Source organism: Cygnus atratus, chromosome 8 (assembly GCF_013377495.2).
Source record: "Cygnus atratus isolate AKBS03 ecotype Queensland, Australia chromosome 8, CAtr_DNAZoo_HiC_assembly, whole genome shotgun sequence".
Taxonomy (NCBI): Eukaryota; Metazoa; Chordata; class Aves; order Anseriformes; family Anatidae; genus Cygnus; species Cygnus atratus.
In genome coordinates this window covers 8,908,673-8,930,672 of record NC_066369.1, presented here as the reverse complement: position 1 = coordinate 8,930,672, position 22,000 = coordinate 8,908,673, and the positions used below count along the sequence as shown (strand labels likewise).

At 44.7% G+C, this 22,000-nt stretch overlaps 1 protein-coding gene across 3 annotated transcripts in view; it reads left to right on the top strand.

Moving 5' to 3' along the window:
- Positions 1–22,000, top strand: part of TEDC1 (tubulin epsilon and delta complex 1) — a 75,931-nt gene that overhangs the window by 12,673 nt on the left and 41,258 nt on the right. For all 3 annotated transcript variants that reach the window (XM_035537938.1, XM_035537939.1, XM_035537940.1), the window contains exons 4-5: positions 6,227–6,397; positions 12,338–12,436. In XM_035537938.1, the coding sequence (XP_035393831.1) occupies positions 6,227–6,397; positions 12,338–12,436 (270 nt within the window). The remainder of the gene's footprint in view (positions 1–6,226; positions 6,398–12,337; positions 12,437–22,000) is intronic.

The window sequence follows — 22,000 nt, the reverse complement described above, 5'->3', positions numbered from 1 at the left end:
ACGAATAGAGCTGTTATGGCTGGTGTACTTGGAATTCATGGGTGTCTCGCTAGCATGCCAAAGTGAGCTCAGTTTCATTACTCCTTGTGTGGGGGGAAATGAAACTAAATGTGCCTTCTGACTCTTGGGTTTGCAATTTGATTAATCTTTTGTTTGTCACAGTCTAGCTTGGCTCGCTGGCTATTTCCAATATAGTGTGAGACTTCTGCCTGATTTCTAATCTTGCTGTCAGGATGCCTTTTACTTCCAGAAGTCTCGCCTGGCACTGCTGTTCCATAAACCACATTACTAGATGGAAGTGTGAACATAGCCCAGCGTGATGTTACCACCCACCCCAGTACAGAACCAGGACACCTTTGACACTAGTGTCAGAAAACAGCAATTTTCTGTGTTTTTTTTTTTCCCCTTTTAACCTATTACAACATGGAGAAAAGGAGGGAATCTTATTAACCTATTGATTCTGACTTAGAAGCGTAATTACTTTCCATGTTTTTACAGGCTATATTAGCCTGTCAGCTTTCATTTTTGATTTGCCTCCCCTATTCCCTTTGCTTACACTTCTGTTCTGTTTGACCTCCTGTCTTACTCTAACTCTCACAATTTATCTTTTTGCTACTACCATTGCCATATTATAGTAGCTGTTAATGTACACTATTTTTAAAGACCCTGAAAGCTAAATAGAGGGCACAGGATCCCTGAAGTTTCTTCTGCAGAATTTGTCTCCCCTAACTTTTGCTAGAGACTAGTGGAAAATTTATGGTTAGCAACATTTATTTTTGCTTGACGCAGTGAATACACTCTTAAGCTTTTTTTGAGACAGTATGTCAAGTTAAAACACTCTAAAAGGTGTCTGAAATGATCAAAAAGGCTTATAATTTAGGCTTTTCACAGAGGTCATTTGCTGAATTTGTTGTTTCTTTGGGTAATATCTGAATTTCAAATAAATGCTAACTTGTTTGAACCTGTGACTTACAGCTGATGGGGTTCTCCCAGCAATTCCTGGAGCTCCTGGAGCTCCAGGCTGAGAGGAAGATGAGGAGTGATGTGCTAGTGGGAAGCCTTACCATAGTGATGCTGGTACCGCGTAGTTTGCTAAAACGGGTGCTGGGGAAGCTAAGTCATGTTAAAATTATTCGGTGTCTCTCCTGCCCTCCAGCGGCAGGGAGCAGGCAGGACCTTTTGGTACCTTCTGGTTATCTTTGCCCTTTTGATTTAAATGGGAACACCCTCTACTTTTGCTGTCCCGCTTATGTGAAAAGGGTTAACTCTCACTGCAAGATCTTTTGAAGGAAAGCACTTCTTCCTCAGGAGAACAACATGGGCATAGAAGGGAAGCCTTGGCAGGCCTTCTTATATATGGCAGAGCTCTGCCTCTCCTCTCGCGGAGGGCAGTTATTTATTCTTCTCCTAGCCCCTTGCTCCAGGCTTGCTGCTGATGTCCAGCTGCCTTGCCCCAGTGGAGCAAAATGGGTGTGAGCACGCAGGACTGCAGCTGCAGGCAGAAGTGCAGCGCGAGGCATTGTCTGTGTTGCATTCACTGAGCCCTGCAGAATGTGGGATTCTGTGAGTTACGGTCTGCCTTACCAGGTGTTTATTTCAGTAACTTGGCTTCTATGTGTTGTCTGAATACATAAAGCAGTCATTTGTATCGCTGCTACTTTGTGAGCACTTATGTTTGTGGGTATCTAGGTACCTAATTGCTGTGTGCATCCCATGGGAGAGGTTTCTTACACCATCCCTGTCTCCTCATGCACACAGCTATCTGGATCCTGCCTTGTCTAGGAGGAAATCCAATTAATGTTGATAGAGCTGTTAATGAAAATAGTGTTGCCCCTTTCACATTCATGTATTTGAATTGTTCCTTTTTGTGTTTTCCCTCCCACAGATAGATATAGGGCTGTATCAGGAAGGTGGGTCTGATGCTCTGGTACTTCTGGCTACAGTGTTTAATTTTAAAAAAACTCTACCCTATTTAAAGATATGTAATTACATTGATTAACATATGTTATGTCACATGAAAACCATTGTGTGAATTACGACCAGCTCAGAATGAGCTCTCAGTAAAAGCTTGCATAAGCACTTTATTGCTCTGATTTATGTGATTGGTTTGTCTCTCCCGAGTCCTGCAGCGAGCGATCTAGATACACGTCTTCCCACCGCCGGGATACGAGGCTGCACGCACAGGGTAGCTAGGATTTGAGCAGTACCTGTGAGTAAATAGTTTGTGTCTACGCACAGATTAATTCGGGTGGAAGTGAGTACGAGGGTGGGAGCATTCATTAGAGGGTTTAACTGGCTGCTGCTTTGTGCTGCTCTGCTCGAGGGTTGCTGTCAGCCGGGGATTAGGCTTGGTGCATACATCCGTGGGTTAAGCAGGTTCCAGCAGGGCTGCTTCGCCACGGGAAGAACAGCAAGCAGTTTGGTGGTCGTCCAGATACAGAAGCAGAGAGTTGGTCCTTGGAGGGATTTGGATGAATTATGAGGAAGAGCTACAGTGAGCTGGGGATGAACCAGAGCCTGCTGCGGTCCTCCGTTTACCAACAGATGGCAGCTCATCGTTGCAGAAGAGCATCTCTTGATTTTTCTTCAAGATCTCCCCTTAATCTGGATGGGATTTTACTTTAAATCAATTTTTGGAGTTGAGTTTATTCAAAGTGTATGAACAGACCAGGGTCAACCCTGTACCAGGTCCCTAAAATGCTCATATCTCAAAGGGAACAAGCAGTGCAAAAAATGTTCCCTTCTCAATTTCTGCTAACACATTGATGCTTATGTTGTTCTTTGATGAACTATTTATATGACAAAGTGCTTGTTTAATTTATCTTCATCCGCTGTGGGTGAAATTGCTCTTTCATTTCCAATAACATGGAGTTGCTTTGCATTTCAAACTAACGAGAAAAGCTTTGTTTCTGCCATAAGTTGAAACTTCTTAATCTTTAATTTCTCTGAGCAAGTTGCATAAAAGTTGTTTGCTCAGATATATAGAATGGGAATTACATTTATATGTTCCTGTGTCTTTTTTCACACCCGTCCTTCTCCCACCCCTTATTCTTTTCTTCTAAGTACTTCTATATCTGGTGGCTTTTCTCAGTGTTTTGTGAATCTGACTTCCCAGCACAGAGTGCCCCACGAGGGCCATGTTAACTCTTCTTGCATTGTCTAGCCACAAGTGTATTTGAGTGTTTTGAGAATGCTCTGGTATCTTTTTTCATAACAACTGGGCTTGAAATAGCCTGGGAAGGAATGCTGAGGGCAAAACTTGTGTCAGAGACTGAATTCTAGGGTGCTTTGCAGAGATTTTAAACACGTGCTCTTAGCTCTCACTAAACCAGAGTTGATTTAATGAGCTTGGGTAGCTTTTGTAGCTTGTGAGCTACCTTCCTTGGGCTGGTGCTCTGCTCTGTCCTGGAGCATGCCCTTAGTATGGGGCTTAGCTGGTTATTTGCCTGCATCTTTCTCCACAGGAGACCTGGGCTCCAGTTGTGGGTAAGTGTGGGCAAGTTGGGAGTTCAGGAATTGGCTTGAAGAGAGTATGGGTGAACATACACCTGTCACCGTCATCAGGCCTGTGCTGGGTTTTCCAGGTTTGCTAGTAAATAGACGTTGAGATCTTCTCACTACGGTACTGTGAACGTTTAGGGCAGAAAAGTTTGTTGGGGTGAGGCAGTGGGAATGAAATTGAGAGGCTTCATTCGAGCTTCTGCTTAACAGTTGTGCTCATCACAGGAGCTGTGGTGAGTCTACGTCTTCCAGTTTGCTTCGATATCGCCAGTGTACCGGGACAAACATCCTACGCTGCAACGAGATATCAGTATGTGATAATGTGGCTTTTGTCCTGCGGCACCGTTCTGTAGCTAGAGTCTGTGTGCCTTCCTTCTCTGAAATAGAATCCAAGAGAAACGTTAATTACAGCAAACACTTTATAAGCAAAAAGCTTTTCTGGTAAGTGGCTATGGAGCTATCTTTGCCGGAGCTGGTGTGGAGCATCCAAGTGAGGGGAGGCTCTTGAGAGCCCTTAGTGCCTGCCTTGGCTGCTCCTGTTGTGGCTTTGGATAAATAATAGGCACTTCTGTAAATCAGAAGTAACTGCAGGTGTGCACCCAAATTACTGCATAGATTAGATAAATTCACAGTGATATTTGAACCAAGGACTCTAGCTTGGGTTGGTATTTTAGTGATTTTTCTTGCACTGGGAGAGCAGTAAATAGTTTTAGATTGTGGAGATGGCTCTGGAAATTGAGGTCACAGTATAATATGCAAGTCTTTTTTTTTTAACCTTGTTTACCTTTATGACAGGCTAAGTATTTCATAGCAAAAGGAAATTTTTTGCGCAGTTTGTGGAATAAATAATAGAGTTTCTGTTAAAAATGCATTGGCTGGCTTCCTTATTTTAATATTAATAAGGCAGGTTGCTACTATAAAATTAGCTCTGCGTGGTGTTTGTCATTTTACTGCCAAAGCAATTGAGTCTAATGCCATTCCTTCCTTAAATGAATCCCCAGGAGAACAGTATTTGTGCTATTCTCAAGCCTCTAATCCAGGGGAGTTGGAGTTGAACTGTAATTGATGGGAAATGCATATTTCAGTCTGGGAATCCCAGCTATGAGAGAAGGGCAGAGTCACGTGCTGAGCTCTGTCTTTGGCCCTGTGGCTTGCTGGCTGCTTATTTGCAGTGTTTTAGTGTTGTTTACACGTATGTTTTCTCTGATGTACTAATATCCAGCTGCTTAGCTCGCGTTTAGGGACAACCCAGTAACCATATCTGTATGGTTTCATAGTCCACAAACCTCGCCTGATGGTGGCAAGGTGATCTGCACTGCGCAGGTGCTGTAGGTAAGCCTGCAGTGCTCCACAACTCAGTGCTTTTTGGTTTTGGTGCAAAAAGCTGGCAGCATCTGAGGAAAAAGAGTGACATTATGCTTGCCGCAAAGGAGGTGGTCTTTTCCTTGTTTCTTTGTTTTTTTCTCAAGACAAATCTGTGCCTTTAAAAGGAAGAGCCCTTTATGAACCCTGTGCTGCTGTGATTTATGGCACGTGTTTATCTGAGCCATAGAGCAAAGGGAACAAATCTTGATGCATTTTGTTATGTGACCAGACCAGCATTTTTGTGCTTATAAATAATACGAACACTCATTGTATTAGAGGCACTGTCAGCTGAGGCAATAGGTTAAAACAGGTATTGGGGGTTATTTGATCACCGTTACAGATATATACCTTCTGAAACCTTCATTTAAGGCAAGATTGATTAAACTTCCTTATTTCTGCGTTTTTGCGGTTTGCATTTTTAGTTGCGGATCCAAATTGCAAGCAGCTTTGCCTGCCAACTGAATCTCGATAAGATTTTATTGAAGGTGGAAGTCTGTGAAGCAGGGAAGCACATATGTTTAAATACCGTTGAGGTCTATGGGTACAAATATCTGCTCAAGTGTTTTCTTGAAAACAGTCATATTTCAAGTAGACTTCTTGAGTCTCTACTTTAAAGAACGTGTTGAATCCAACTGAGAGACACTTTCTTAGCTGGAGAACGCCAGTTCTGAACCTCTGGGCCCTTGCAGTTCTGTGTTATTTCTACTTATATGCTGTAGAATTATGGATTGCTTACTGTATGTACTTCCTTCAGGCTGGATGAAGTTGACAGATCCACCTTTAAGTGCTGTTACTGACATCAGAAGTAGGCCAGCCCATGTGTTCCTTTCTTACTCATTTGCAATCTGCAGTCTTAGCTGAAAATGGAGAAGGAGGTCTATTTGTAAATGTGAACAATCTTCTTGTGCAAGAGGCTGGGGGAGCTGGAATTCCCTCCCTGTTCCTTGGGAAGGCAATATGACAGAAATGTCTCGCTTTGTGCCCTTAGCCAAGGAGAAATTGCATCCGGAACGTGAAGGTGGTTGGTTGGTTTGTTTGTTTATTGGCTGCAGCAGAAGGAAAATTATGCTTAGTATTTCAGAATCTCTCTTTATGTCTTCCGGGGTATGGAAAACGAAGGACAGGAGAGGAGACAGCTCACCACATTTTAGATGAGAAGCTGGTACCAATTCCAGACTTCAGTATTCCTTTAGGCTGTTCCCAGTCCTGTTTTCTAAAAGATTATAGTTTCTCTGTACTGCTGGAGTTTGGGGGAATTTTTTCCTCTTTGGCCCATTTGTGTTGTATGCTCTTCACTACTGATTGATTTGAAAATGTTGAAGCTATCTTAAAATATTTTGGTGTTCCCTTCTGCTTTTAGTGTGAAGATGATCTGTCTCAGAGCGAGAAGGGTACAACTGAAATAGCACCTGAATATGGGCCAGAAGACAGAGTTGACGTTCGATACCTTCAGTGGCTAAGTGGGAGGCTGAGGTTCCAGTGGCGGAGTTTGCATGCTCAGCACCAAGAGCAATGCAAACTTTTACATAAGGTAAATGATTCTTCTAACCTGCTATGGCACTGTTTATTATTTAAAAGACTTGTCAGCTAGTGCTAAGTGTATAAATTGTTCTTGCTTACTAGTTTGGCATTTTCTCTAGATAAAAGTGAATTATTCTAAATATAAATACCCTCACCTTTCCCCAGTGGGGCAGAACAATGGGAAAATAAAGTATGTGCTGTGTTCATAAGGTTGTAGTTGTATAAAAGTTTCCCTTCCAGGTTAGCATGTTAGTCACTTCTGCGACCAGGTAAGCTGTCTCCGTTTTTCTCAGAAAACGCCTGCTAGAAGCGTGACAGAGCATTTGGCTCCCAGAGACAAGTTGTGACTCAAAATGTTAGTTTATCACAAGTGTGCATGCAAAATATTGAGCACAGGTGTTGAAAGTCACAGCAGCAAAACAAAATGCAGATTCCCCTTCTGCAGTACTAGGGTGCATCCAAACAGAACCCAAAAAACCTACCTGCCTTTAAAATGAGGACACAATAGCAATCTGCATTGCTGAGATTCCAGTTCTGTTCCACTTCATGAACAACATTTATGTGACCGTGTGAGAAATGCAGATATCTGGGAGCACCATGTCTGCTTAGCATAGAAACAACCTGTAGGCCCAAAGTTGACAGCAGTGGCGACTGCAGAGACAAGCTTGAAAAAAAAAAAAAAGGTTGGAAAAATATTGCTAAAAATTATTCAGTGGTGTCTTCTCTACCAACCCCCCCCTCCTTCTCCATTCACATCTCTTCAGGTAATTGTATGGATCAGCTTGGTGTTGTACCTAGAAGCTTCATAGAGAATCTTTGAGACTAAAAACAGGTTTAAGAAATTTCTCCTCAAAGAAGGCACATCAGAAAGTTGTCAGAATCAGAACAAGAGGCTTTTGAATGAAGATGCCTTCTTGGCTTTAATCCTGCATGTGACAGAGCAAGGCTGAAAACTGTAATGAGGTTACATTTTGTTCTTTACATGAATTGATTGCTGGGGAAGATGTCTGATTGACAGCCCAAGGGAAAGATCAGGTGCTGTGTGTGCAGCATCTAAAGTAACCTTTTGCTTCTCGTTGCCCACTGTGAATGTGCTTTCCTGAGCTGGAAAGGAAGATAGCAATTCACTTTAAGTGCAGGTGCAGTCCTTGGCTTTTGTGCTGAGATTACAGACAGTGATGCTGTTGGAAGAGATGCCTTAATGATGTAAAACTCAAATGAAATGATTGGTATCTCCTCCCCTTGAAAAGCTACCTCTATTTTGGGTACGCTGATTTTTATGGTAGGTGAGGCAAATACCTCCATAACTCATCATCAGTGCTCTGACTTAGCTAGTAGTTGGCAGTAACAAATCATTAGGCAGTCTCACTACCTCAGCTTGCAGTTAATGAGAGCAAGAAAGAATTAAGAGCAGGTCAAACCAGGGGCCTCGAGAACAGACACTCTCTCATGGTCCAGATCGGGCACTGAAAGGGAGAGATGTGCTGATTAGGCAACACTGCTGACTGTTTACAGGGGACATGATGACCTCCTGTGGAGACTGTACTTTGCAATAAACCTGGGCTCTTTTCCCCTCTGGCTACCTAAGGAAAAATGTTTGTTAAAGTTAGGATCGGTACAGTCAGAGGAACATATGGGACAGGTTAAATACGATGCAGTTCTATACCTGAGGATGGACTGGAGCCCAGCTCCTCCGTTTGTGATCACACACTGATATTATGCATGGTCAAATACGTATGTGTGACTGTGAGTTCTGTTCAGAGCTGTAATAACGTGCAGAGTTCTGATTTATGTTTTAATCTGAATTAAAAGCAGAAAAATTGAAAGGCGAAAGTGATTGGAAGGGATTTCATTACGGTGCCACATTAATGTTAACTTTTATGGTACCACAAAACACAACATGTGTACAGTTTAACAGCTGCATAAACAACAATTGATATTTTTTGACTGTTTACAGAAAACTTTTGTCTCTGCTGTTGCATTAACTTAGTCTTAAAACTTTTAAACTACTCTGCTTTATGTTACAAGACTGAGCTGATCCAGTATGACCTGTATAAGTTGTTGCTTTTCTCATAGAAACCGCAAACATGGTATGCAAAAGGCTAATGAGTGCTATGATTTTTAATTACACTGACAGATGTAGAGGGCTTTCTCTACAAAATGATAATTATGGCTTTTACTCTGTTTAATAACTTAACAGGTTATGTATCTCAGCTGTGAAACAGTCTTATTTACTGCTGATCATGAGCTATGGTTTTTGCCAAGTAGTGGCGACACTTCCACAGATTTCATTTTGTGACTCACACAGGCTCTAAAATACCATATTCTCTATTTGGGGCTTTCTGAGAAAAATGCATCACGCTTGGAAAATGTTCTCATTCAGGAAATGACTGCTTTGCCACACTATTTTTTAAGCATGGATATTGCTACTGGAAATAAGAATTGTTTATTGAGGATCCAACAAGAAGCTACCAAGATGGTGAAGGACTAGCTAAGATGAACATGATCTCCAAGACAAAGCTGAGGGAGTTGGGCTTGTGTTGTCTGGATGTGGGAGGCACCAGCAAGTTGCTCCCTTCAGCTATATGACAAGTAGTTACACAGAGGATGGATCTGTGTTGTTCTTAGTAGTACCAGATGATAGACTAAGGGAAAAGGGCCTCAGGTTGTAGCACGGCAGGTTCAGGAATGTTAGAAAAAGCCTCTTTGGGATGATGGGCAGCATTGGAGCAGGTCAACAGAGATAATGAACTATCTCCATCCTCAAAGGTTTGCAGAACTTGCATGCACGTGTTGACAACAGGCCTTGTCAGAGCAAGAGGCTGGACTGAAGATATACAAGAGGATTTTTCTTCTATGATTTTGTGGAAAAAATACTGAATTGCTCAGGTGATGGGGGACATGTACTTTCAGGTTACAAGTGATGACTCATGTCGTAATGAAACAGTGCTGTACTGCCTGGAGAAAGGGAAGAGGAATGGTAGGAGGGAAATAGGAGGTCAAATGGAAAAATAACTGACTCTTCTTTCTCTAAAGTGCACAGCTGGTAACTGAAACCCTGATCTCTGAGGTATGGGATCACTGGGAGCCCCGTGTTCTCTGTCGTGTCTGCAGCTGCTTAAGGTTGATGGCATGAAGTTGTGCAGCAAGCAATTCGGGTTAGTGAGGAGGGAAGCCTCCCTGGAGCTACAGTGTGGTGTGAACTGCTTGTTAGGTGCTCAGACTAGCTGTTCCTCTTTGCAAGCCGTCCCGATGAGCTGCTCTTGAGTGACTTCAGCTCCTGGGAGGCGTGTTGGAGCTCACAGACACACACGTGGCCTGCTGGAGGATGGAGACCTCCTCAGGGAAATCTTAACCTCTCTGGTGCTGAGGAGCTTTGCAGCCTGAGGCTATGAGCTGTTGAATAACATTATAATGGCTTCTCGACATGGGCAGGTTGGCCTGCTTTGAAAGTATAATAGAGCAATTCTACCGTAATTCCCTCAAAATTCTCAGTGGTACTTATTTACCTGGTATGCATTCAAATATATCGAAGCATGAGGGAGAAATTACCATATTAAGGCACGCCTCATGGCTCCTGCTGTTCCATTTCTTCTTTCTATCAGGTACCAGTGGGATATCTGCCAGGTTTTTGATCCCTCTTGAATTCATGGGGGAGAGCAGCTGGTTTTTGTTAGACCTTGAATTGCCACTACCTTAAAAAAAAAAAAGTGAATGAGAAGCCTTGTATAGTTTCAAACAAAGAGGTAGGAACCTGAATATTTTAAAACTGGCTTTAAAAAAAAATATCATTGTGCCACAATCAGCATGTGAAAAGAAATAGTGGAGTTTCTGCAAAGCTGATGGATTTCCTGTGGGTATTTTCAGCTATCCTTCATCCACTGAAAACTAGGACAGAAATTAGAGCTGAAATAGGGGAGGGTTAGCCTGAATTAAGTTGTGAATTTTGTTAAGCAGGTGGATATCTGATTGTGGACTATGGGCATAGGTTAGTAGGAATAAAATGATATTAAATGGAGTTCCCGACAATAGAAGAGGGACTTTAACATAATTGTTATTATCAGATTGTGGTAAAATGACTGTAAAAGTCATAATGTGCTTGGAAAACTGTGAGAGCAAGAGTTGTATTCTGTTAAGGATGTAAAGCAGTGCTGGGAAATACCTCCAATGAAGGGAGTTGTTTCTTGTGCCTGCTCTGAACTGATCAGTATAAAATAAGATGTATTACAGTGGATTAGATTGGTGGTGTCTATATATCTTATATAGTAAAAGATCAAAGGGGCATGGACAAGTCTTGATGTTCTGAATAACAGGGCAGAGACTGATGCTGGGAGATGACCACGTTACTGGTAATTTGAGTGATCTGAGCTGCAGGTGTTGGATGCACCTATATCTTGGTGTGAAGAGCCTGCTGTAAATGTCTGCATAGGTTAAATAAATCTTCTTGTTTTGAGATTTTTAATATTTGAAAATCTTTGTTTTCGTAACATGAATCTGCCCTTAGATCTCAATAGTGCATTCTTCAATGCAGTAGAAGCTTTTCCTCTTGTGCACGTGTGTGAGCTATGAGCAAGTCCCTTTTTCATCTTCTCTTACATGGATTAGGCAAGCTCATCTCTTTGCAAATTGCCTGAGCTCACGGGCATTTAGGAATTGGTATAGGAAGCTTCCTAGAAGTGGCATTTGAGGAGCTGTGCCTGTACTCTGGAGCAAAGAAGGTTAGTGTAAGGTTAAATCAAACCTGCTTCCTCTGTTGTCTGTTGCCGTTCCTTACAGCGACAGCTACACATGCCCTGTCTCTCACCCTTTTCTCACCCATTTCTTTTGTCTCGGTAGTGTTTCCAGCTTTAGGGTATTTGCTTTGGGCTTTAGCTGGTAACGTAGCTGCAACAAACCTTTGAAGAAGGGTTGAAATTCAGCCCCGGTGCTGGGGCCCAAGGGTTTTGCTGCTGCAGTTACACAAGAATGCAGTCCAGAGAGGAGTGGTGAGTAGAAAGGAAGAACATTGTGTGGGGAGGTGCTTTTTTTATTTTTAAACTTGCATAGCTTTGCACATGTGACAGATGGTTGTCACCAGAAGTGAGTTTGGGGAAAGGAATGCTAAAATATTCCTAAGTTTCAGGGAAGGGTTGATAATTGCCCAGTGCCTGTCAACTTTAAAATAGTTGTCAATACCCAAGTGTATGATAAAATTCATATTAAAATAAAGAAAGAAAAGCAGGAAGCATTCTCTGTCTTCTGGCAGAAATATTAATGAAATATGAGCGATTGTCTGACAAATGTGCACCGCTCTCTTGTTTGGCAGCTGCAGTTATTACAGTAACAAAGGGGATCAGCTCTGTATAGGAGGGATTGCTTTTTATTGTTCCCTTGACTAACTTGGGAAGCTTCTTCGTCGAGTAATTGATGATACCATCACCAGTGCAGCTGGGATAAGGTCCCGGTAAGAGAAAACCAAGAATATATAGCAGCAAAACAGAATCTTGCTGTAACAAGGTAGCATTTCCTGCTTTAAAGGAATAAATCGCAAATTGTCCTGAGGGTATCCTTTACCCCTGTTAAGACTTCTGCTATCTATGTAAATGTTTTTATCCTTCATGCTACATTCAAGAGTGTGTGTAGCAAGGAAACAAGGAAAAAGACTCAGAGACATAATGAAGAGAGCAATTTTTCACTTTACTGTGGTGACAACAGTACCAATTCTTGCATGTGTTTCTTGTAATAGTGTTGGACAGTCTGTTTTGTGGAGTGTGCTGATGAGTCCCTGCAGAATGCTTTAAAGAGGTCTGTTTTGGTGGTGGTAGTAGCTATACTCGTGCTTATCCATTGGGAATGGGCTTGTAACTGCTGGTTCACGTCACCATTGCATCCGTGCAGCCATCAGCTGGCAGCTGACAGTGTTGTTACTGACCTGGTCATCATACTGACAAATATCTTTAATCTGTTCCAGATCCATTTACTCACTACTGGCTCTCATGTGGACCAGATCCTTGGACATTTTTCCGTCACAGAAATGGATCTCATCAGACAGCCGGAGAACTACAAGCAGGTAACGCTTTTTCTGTAATACTTGGACACTTAGTTTGCTTTAGACAAACATTGTTCAGCAGAAGACTGCACTCCTCACAACACTTTTAACCATTTCCAACAGAATTAAAGACTTGTATTACTGAACTGTCTCCTCACTTACAACTTGTATCCACCAAATGTTTTTTCCTTGTTTGAAAGGGTATAGAAGACAGGTATTAGGCTGGGTTTTGCAAAAACTGGTAGACAGGCAGTGGGGAGAGACCTGACTGAAAGTGCCAGTGAAGAAAAGGATTGTAGAATAAACCCATTCTAGATCAGCAGGCCGACTGTTGTGACTTCTATGAGTGACCTGGTTCCATGTTCAGTCATCTGCGAAGTAAAAAAAGTTTTCTTCTGTGTTCAGACCGAACCTCCTAGGGCAACATTATTTTTCCTAGCATACTGTTTTAGCTGTAAGGATATATTTCTGCTGCTCTCAAATATTTGATTACCATAGATGTTTCACTTTATTGTTTGTAGTAGTACAATTCGCCTGTTTTAGTACAATGTAATGCATTTGTTTTATGAATCAGTTCATGGAAGCTCTTCTATATGTAACTGAAACCAGATTGAAATTTTAAGCTTGGTCCTCGCAAAATCAGTATTTGGCATGTTTCTGCAGTCTGTTCACATCTGCTTACTCAAGGAAGATATTCCTTCTGCTGACACCTTAAGAGTCAAAATGGCCATTGTAAATATTGCACACACAGAAATTCAGGAAAGTAGATTTGAAAATGGGAGATGGTCTTATGTTCAAACTCCCTAAAGTAAAGTGCACATTAATCTTTCATCACAGAGTATTCTTTGGATGAACCGTTTGCATCCAGCCTCTTGAAAAGGTTCAGCTGTTTAGAATGTTTTCCTGGAATACTGTTTTTTTCCTAGAGCAAGTGGCCAGGTCAGCTTGAGATATTTTTTTTTCTGCTTCACAGTCCTTCTTCTGTGGTTTGCTCAGCAGCTCAGAGCAGACAGCAGCACGGTCCTCTGAGGCCCATACTTTACAGACTTTGAGCTTAGTAAGTGTCCAGAAAGGTCTGGTGGGCTGGAACAAGTAACTTCTAGGCTGTGTAGAAGAACTTTGCAACCACTTTTTTCCAAAGCCTTATCCTGAAATTGTCACTGATCTTTTACACTAATGCATAATGATACTCTAATGAAGCCTGTTTGGTTTTGACAGCTCTATCAATGAATCATTCAAAAAGTCTTCTTTCTTGCATGCTCTTCCCTTTCTTGGGTTAAAATCATAAATCTGGAAGTGGGAGACTATCCCATCTGAGCAGGCAGGATGTCATACCTGGTTACGCAGTCATGATGCCTGCTTCAGGTGTGTCTGTAAGGTAGAGGCTCAGGGTAAAATAGAAAGAATCTGTATTTATTTCAGACAGGATGGTACAGTCAAGGAATTTTAGTGGGCATTCGTGTTGCTTGGTTATAATCTGTGAAAGTTTCATTCTACCTTTCCCAAGTTTAAACAGTGAATAAATAAAATGAGAGCTGCCCCTTCAAAATGGTTGATCAGTGAGATGGACAGAAGCAGGACAGCAGATGTTTTCTTCAAATGAGCTGTGGGTGGCCAGTTTCCATCTCCAGAGTCTGCTGCTCTAGCAGGTGTGGTCCCAAACAAGTTCCAGCTCTAGTGCATGTGTATTAAAAGTTATTTTCTTATGTCACTTACTGCTTGAACTGGTCCAAAATTGGAATTGTTTGTCAGCATAGTCAGCTGTGAAATTCGTGACTTCTTGAAGCTCTCCAACTTATTTAAGGGGTTCCTCTGGTCCATTCCTTTGTGCCTGATTCTAAAATGAAAGGAAAAGACACAGAGAGACACAGATTTCTAGGTTGGAAGAGACCTCAAGATCATTGAGTCCAACCTCTGACCTAACACTAAGTACTCCACTAAACCATATCACTAAGCTCTACATCTAAACGTCTTTTAAAGACCTCCAGGGATGGTGACTCCACCACCTCCCTGGGCAGCCCGTTCCAATGCTTAATAACGCTTTCGGTAAAGAAGTACTTCCTAACATCCAACCTAAAACTCCCCTGTCGCAACTTTCGCCCATTCCCCCTCGTCCTGTCACCAGGCACGTGGGAGAACAGACCAACCCCCACCTCTCTACAGCCTCCTTTAAGGTAACTGTAGAGAGCGATAAGGTCGCCCCTGAGCCTCCTCTTCTCCAGGCTGAACAAGCCCAGCTCCCTCAGCCGCTCCTCGTAAGACTTGTTCTCCAGACCCCTCACCAGCTTGGTCGCCCTTCTCTGGACTCGCTCGAGCACGTCCATGTCCTTCCTGTAGCGAGGGGCCCAAAACTGAACACAGTACTTGAGGTGCGGCCTCACCAGAGCCGAGTACAGGGGGACAATCACTTCCCTAGACCTGCTGGCCACACTGCTTCTTATACAGGCCAGGATGCTGTTGGCCTTCTTGGCCACCTGAGCACACTGCTGGCTCATATTCAGCCGACTATCAACCAGTACTCCCAGGTCCTTCTCTGCCAGGCAGCTTTCCAACCACTCATCTCCCAGCCTGTAGCTCTGCTTGGGGTTGTTGTGCCCCAGGTGCAGGACCCGGCACTTGGCCTTGTTGAACTTCATACAGTTGACCTCAGCCTATCCAGATCCTCCTGCAGAGCCTTCCTGCCCTCGAGCAGATCGACACACGCACTTAGCTTGGTGTCATCTGCAAACTTACTGAGGGTGCACTGGACGCCCTCATCCAGATCATCGATAAAGATATTAAAGAGGACCGGCCCCAGTACCGAGCCCTGGGGGACACCACTTGTGACCAGCCTCCAACCAGATTTGACTCCATTCACCACAACTCTCTGGGCCCGGCTATCCAGCCAGTTTCTAACCCAGCGAAGCGTATGCCAGTCCAAGCCCCGAGCAGCCAGTTTCTTGAGGAGAATGTTGTGGGGAACGGTGTCAAAAGCCTTACTGAGGTCAAGGTAGACCACATCCACAGCCCTTCCCTCATCCACCAAGCGCGTCACTTTGTCATAGAAGGAGATCAGGTTCGTCAAGCAGGACCTGCCTTTCATAAACCCATGCTGACTGGGCCTGATTGCCTGCTTGCCCTTCAAGTGCCGCGTGATGACCCTCAAGATAATCTGCTCCATGAGCTTCCCTGGCACTGAGGTCAAACTGACAGGCCTATAGTTCCCCGGGTCTACCCTCCGGCCCTTCTTATAGATGGGCGTCATATTGGCTAGCCACCAGTCGACTGGGATCTCCCCTGATAGCCAGGACTGCCGATAAATGATGGAAAGCGGCTCGGCCAGCTCCTCCGCCAGTTCTTTCAGTACCCTCGGGTGCATCCCATCCGGCCCCATCGACTTGCGCACATCCAAGCTCCTTAGCAGGTCGCCAACCATTTCCTCATGAATAGCGAAGGCCACATCCTGCTCCCCATCCCCTTCCACCAGCTCAGGGCACTGGGTATCCAGAGAACAACCGGTATTGCCGCTAAAGACTGAGGCAAAGGCGGCATTAAGCACCTCAGCCTTTTCCTCATCCTTAGTAACTAGGTTTCCCCTCGCATCCAGTAAAGGATGGAGATTCTCCTTAGTCCTCCGTTTCGCGTTGATATATTTGTAAAAGGATTTTTTGTTGTCTTTAACGGCAGTAGCCAGGTTGAGCTCCAGATGAGCTTTGGCCTTTCTAATTTTCTCCCTGCACAGCCTTGCTACATCCTTGTAGTCCTCCTCAGTAGCCCGCCCTTTTTTCCAAAGATTATAAACCCTCTTTTTTCTGTTAAGCACAAGCCGCAACTCTCTGTTGAGCCAGGCCGGTCTTCTTCCACGCCGGCTCGTCTTTGGGCACGTGGGGACGGACCGCTCCTGTGTCGTTAAGATTTCCTTCTTGAGGAGCGCCCAGCCTTCCTGGACTCCTCTGCCCTTCAGAACCGCCTCCCAAGGGACTCGGCCAACCAGCGTCCTGAGCAGCTCAAAGTCAGCCCTCCGGAAGTCCAATACAGCAGTTTTACTGGTCCCCTTCCTGGCCTCGCCAAGACTAGAGAACTCTACCATTTCGTGGTCACTCTGTCCAAGACAGTTTCCGACCACCACATCTCCCACCAGTCCTTCTCTGTTTGTGAAGAGAAGGTCTAGCGGGGCACCACCCCTGGTAGGTTCACTGACCAGCTGCGTCAGGAAGCTATCTCCCACGCTCTCCAGAAACCTCCTAGACTGCTTTCTCTGTGCCGTGTTGTGTTTCCAGGATATATCCGGGAAGTTGAAGTCCCCCACGAGGACAAGCGCCGACGATTTTGCAACTTCTGTCAGTTGCCTATAAAACTCCTCATCCATCTCCTCATCCTGGTTCGGCGGTCTATAACAGACCCCGACCAGGACGCTAGCCTTGCCGGCCTTCCCGCGGATCCTAACCCACAGGGATTCAACCTTATCATTCCCAGCCTGGGGTTCCACAACATCAAAAGATTCTCTAATGTAGAGAGCCACGCCACCACCCCCTCTGTGCTGTCTGTCCCTCCTGAAGAGCCGATAGCCAGGCATTGCAGCACTCCAGTCGTGGGAGCGGTCCCACCATGTCTCCGTGATGGCAACCAAGTCGTAGCCTTCCTGCTGCACAATGGCTTCCAGCTCCTCCTGTTTGTTACCCATGCTGCGTGCATTAGTGTAGATGCACTTCAGCTGGGCCATCGCCTTCTTCCCCAGCCTAGCCGTTGTTTCCCCTGGCACAGCTCCAACAAGCCTTGTTTGAGCCCCGTCCCCCTTCTTGCCTAGTTTAAAGCTCTCTCTATGAGCCCCGCCAGCTCCTGGCCTAGGATCCGTTTTCCCCTTGGAGATAGGGACCCGTCTGGGGCCATCAGGCCGGGTGCCGAGTAAAGCTCCCCATGGTGAAAAAACCCAAAATTTCTGTGCTGGCACCAGCCTCTGAGCCACCTATTAACCACGTGAGCTTTCCATGTCCTCTCCATGCCTCTCCCTTCCCCTGTAGGGATAGACGAAAACACCACCTGCACTCCCGCTCCCTCCACCAATCGTCCCAGCCCCCTATAGTCCTGTTTGATAGCCTTGAGGCTTCTCTTTTCAAGATCATCACTGCCAGCCTGGACTATCAAAAGCGGGTAATAGTCAGAGGGGCGAACCAGGTTTGGAAGCTTCCTGGTAACGTCTCTGACCCTGGCCCCAGGGAGGCAGCAGACTTCCCTATGTGTGGGGTCAGGCCGACAAATAGGGCCCTCCGTTCCCCTGAGGAGGGAGTCGCCCACAACAATCACCCTTCTTTCTTTCTTGGTGGAGGCAGTCCTGAGGCGTGGAGTCAACTTCCTCACCTCAGGCATCCTCCTGGGTAGGCTTCCTACCTCGTCCTCACCCACCGGTCTCTCAAGCTCCAGGGCCTCAAACCTATTGTTCAAGGGCACCTGGGAAGGCAGTGCCGGAAGGGGAGGGCATCTCCTGCGAGGTCGAGAAGGGACCTGTCTCCATTCCTCCTCAACTCGCAGGTCCCCTCCCTCTGCCCGATGGCAACAGGGCAGGGGGCCCACCCCCCTTTGGGGCGTCTCACCCCGGTCCCTCTCCCTCCGGTCCTGCAGGGAGTCACTCCACCAGTCTATCTCCCGCTCGCACTCCCTGATATCCCTCAACCTCTGCACCTCCTCCTTGAGTTCCGCCACCATGCGGACCAGGTCGTCCACCTGCTCGCACCTCACGCAAGCAGTCCCTCTGCCTCCCGCCGATGGCAGCAAGAGGCTCAGACACTCCCCGCACCCGGAGACCTGAACCGCCGCATGTTTGGACGGGCAGTCGGTCTGGGTGTGTACTGACTTCCTAGAGAAAGCACCGTGCCTGGTGGAGACCATTGCAGCCCAGCTGACGGGAGAGTGCCGTTAGAGGAGGTGTCCCTACGGGCGGGTGTGAGCGCTCCGCCCTTCCTAACTGCCTCGCTAACTGCCGCGTCACTCCCTGGTCGTCGCGCTCCCTAAGGGCTGCCTAAGAAAGGCTGGGGGGAGGAGCTGTCGCTGACGCTGCTGGCTCCGCCTACGCCTCGTCAGCCTCCCTCACGAGGGCTGCCGGTGCCTGGCGGCTCCCTCACGTAGGCTCGATGCCCGAAAAATAGCCCTGCCTGTCCCGATCCCGCGCTCCGCTGCAGCACGCGTCTGCCCCGGAGCCGGTCGCCTCGGCAAGTGGTTGCACGCTGTCCTCGCTACACTTCAGTATACATATTTTCAAGAGACTTAACATTCTTACTGTCATCCTTTGAGTAGCTTTTGTCTCCCCTTACCCTTATTTCCCGAAAAGCAGCTTCCAGAAGTCAGATGCTTGGTATGTATGAAGAGCCCGATATAACAAGGTGTTGCGGGCTTGAAAAGGCAAGGCTATTGCAAGTGCCAGTTTTCCAGATGGATACAGTACTCAGTATGCAAAGTGCTGCTCCTTTGGAAAACATAGTAAAAAGCCTAATTTTCCAAATATCTTCATAAGATTAAGTGAATTATGCATATTTGAATAGCTTGGTTTCAAATATTGGTGCAGATGGCAGCACTCTGCCAAATGTTTTTTCTAAAAACTGTGAAGTAATTTTTTTCCTCTTTGAGTAATATGACATTTCAGTTAATGGCACCTCAAATAATAACCTGCTGCATGTATCAATAGAAAGAGCAAGCATATACATTTCTTACCGTAATGCACCCCTTAATGGTGGATGGTGTTATACGTTCCTTCTCATGTTAGGCACCTCTCAAAGAGAGAAGTGCATGAACGGATCAAAGTGTCAAAAATCAGCCATCACAGAAAGGACATCGGACTGGTTTTATTGAAGCCAAGAGTTCATTTTCATCCATAATATCCTGATATAAGTTGTTCTGACCTACAATAAAACGAGATGTTTGTTCTGACAGGGGAAGCATGCTAGAATACAGAGCTGTGAAGCTAAATTTCCGTTTATGAAACGGAAAAGTCATGCTACCCCTTTTCTATAGCAGTTGCACATTCACTTTAACTCGTTCAAATGTCCTTCCCTTGAATTTCTGACAATAAAACTCTTGATATGTTTTTATGTACAGGGATTTTACTGGATGTTGTTATTCTTTTATCATCATAAATGTCTTTGTCAGGTTCATAGAGCTGGAAGCGTTCCCAGTGTAATAGTTTTAATTATGTTTTTCCCTAGTGAGGCATGATCAAAATTCCAACTTCTCCTGCGGTTTGACTTGGCCGTGGTTATCTGTATGTGCAGTTTTGAGTTATTGGTCACTGTCTTGTTTGGTTCCTGTGCCACCCAGAGATGTTGGTGAATGGGAGATGATGTTATTTCAACTGGTGTTCCATTTCCAGGGATGTGTGCACGCTCCCGTTAGTTCTTGTCCTCTACGTGTGTTCCCTCTTTCCCGAGATGCTATAGTGAGTGGCTGTGACGTGGGACAGATTGTGTAGTTTTTCAGACTTGCGATCCCAATGTGATATAATCCCCTCCTTGTGTATGAAGCCCACCTACCTTAATTCAGCACTGCAGTGTCACCAGCTCTGATGTTTTACCTTGAGCTTGAAAAATGTATGTTGCCCTTCAGAGTCATTAAATTAACTTTCTCATCAAACGGTGAGCATGTATAGAGATCAATGAACTTTGAAGCAAATCAGCCTGTTCCTTTGGTTCCTTCTCTCTCTTCTTATATTCCTTCATGCGTGGAATTCAGTCATGCTGGTTTTGTGATTAGCAAAGATTAAAAGTTGTAGTGAGAACTCAGGCCGTTGGTGCAATGTTGGCAGTGTTGGAGAGGTCACTGAAATAGTAATGAGTAAAGACGACACCTTTAAATGCCAGTAGATCGATTTACTGTGTGTGTCAGCAAATAAATAATGCAGCTGTCTGCCAAATTGATGTGCAGAGAAAGCCGTAGAACTTGGGTGTGAATAGCTAATAATTTTGCTTCAAAATTTGATGGAAAATACTTATGCTTGTTGATTATTAACCTGTTTTCAAGGGAATTTCTTTGGCCTAAGGATCTAAGGTCCTTGGTAGGAAGTAAATAACACCGAACAAATAGCCTGTCTGGCTTTGTTTACATTATGCATGGTCAATTCCACACCCATAAAGAATTCAGGTGAGCTTTAGCTCTCCACGCAGCAGAGATTGGGTGGGCTGGGATAGGATGGTGTTGGTGTAGTGTTAGTCTGCTTTCTGGGTTGTTCATGTGTGAGTAGAAGATGTCAATGAACACCATGTATATTGCTTCCTTCGGTGAGATGGGACTCCATAATTTCTTATCAGGACATTTAGAGGGTAAATAATCAAGTTGTAAGGTAAGTTGATTGTAGGCCCTAAATCTCTTGGGTGGGTTCTGTTAAAAACATCTGTCTCAGCTGGCTGTTACAGATGGGCGACACAACAGGTTTAGTCTCTGTGAGGAATAACTTATTGCTGTTCATGAATTCAAACCTTAAAGAGCTTCTGTTCCTTTCAGAACAAGTAGATGTGGACTGGGAACATTAGGGCTTGATAGGCTTTGAATTTTTAAAAATGTTGAATGCATTTAAAAAGTTGCTTTGCACAAAATTGAGTGTTCAGTTTGCATCATGCGCATGCTCCTGTGGGCTTGCGCACTTCTTTGCATAAAATCCTCCTGATCTGGTGGAGTATTTTGTCTGCATAGGCATGTTAAATGGTATGATCAGCCAGTGTTTTCAGTGCACAAACATGATGACATGATGTGTGCAAGTTTTAGTCCATTTCCATCCGAGTAACAGCACCACCTCCTGGAATATATGTAAAGGCTGAGCAGTAAAAGTTATCTAATGCAAGTTATTCAGCTGGTTACCGAACAATTACTGCAGTATTACACGATCTCCAGAAATGGATCCTAAGTTGCTGACTGTCCTGGGTGAAAATGGAATAACAATGGCAGGATGACTCCAGCTGCTGTGTGCCGGCCTATATTTGGTGTCCTTGTAGTGGTCGTTTGGGACTTTATGGAATGTTCCTGGTGGTGACAGGCACTGCGGGCAGGCGCTAGGTGAGAATAAGCAGTTAAAACCCTGCTGCGAAGCTTGACACTGTGTCCCATCACTGATTTGACACAGACCTCTGCTAGCATGTAGTGCATGTAGTGTGCTTGCTGTAATCAGCCCCGTTATGGTCTTGTATGGTAGGGTTGAAGGATATGTAGCCTTATTTGAATTTCAAAGAGCCTGCTGTGGGACCATCTCATATTTTGTGATGTCCTTCTATCTGTTGTAAAAGAAGTGTTTGAACCAACACATCTCTCTGAAAGAGCATAGATACCAATGGAAAAAGTAGTATTTGTGCTACAGTTCGTGATATTGCTGTGTGGAAGATTAATTCAGGAGGTGAAGGCTTGTACTGCATGCAAATTCCAGAAAAAAGGTCTGTTCTTTTTGGGGAAAAAATGACCTTGAGCGTCAAAGACAAGTTGTCTTCATTGGCATAAATTGTTGTAGATTCATTGTCTTCTGTTATGCTCTTCCTGATCTGCCCCTCAGCTTTTTTAAAATGTTCGTTGTTTCAGTCCCTTGCTAAGAGCCATAGTTCTGTCATTTCTGTCCTGGAATAGGGTCTGTATTTC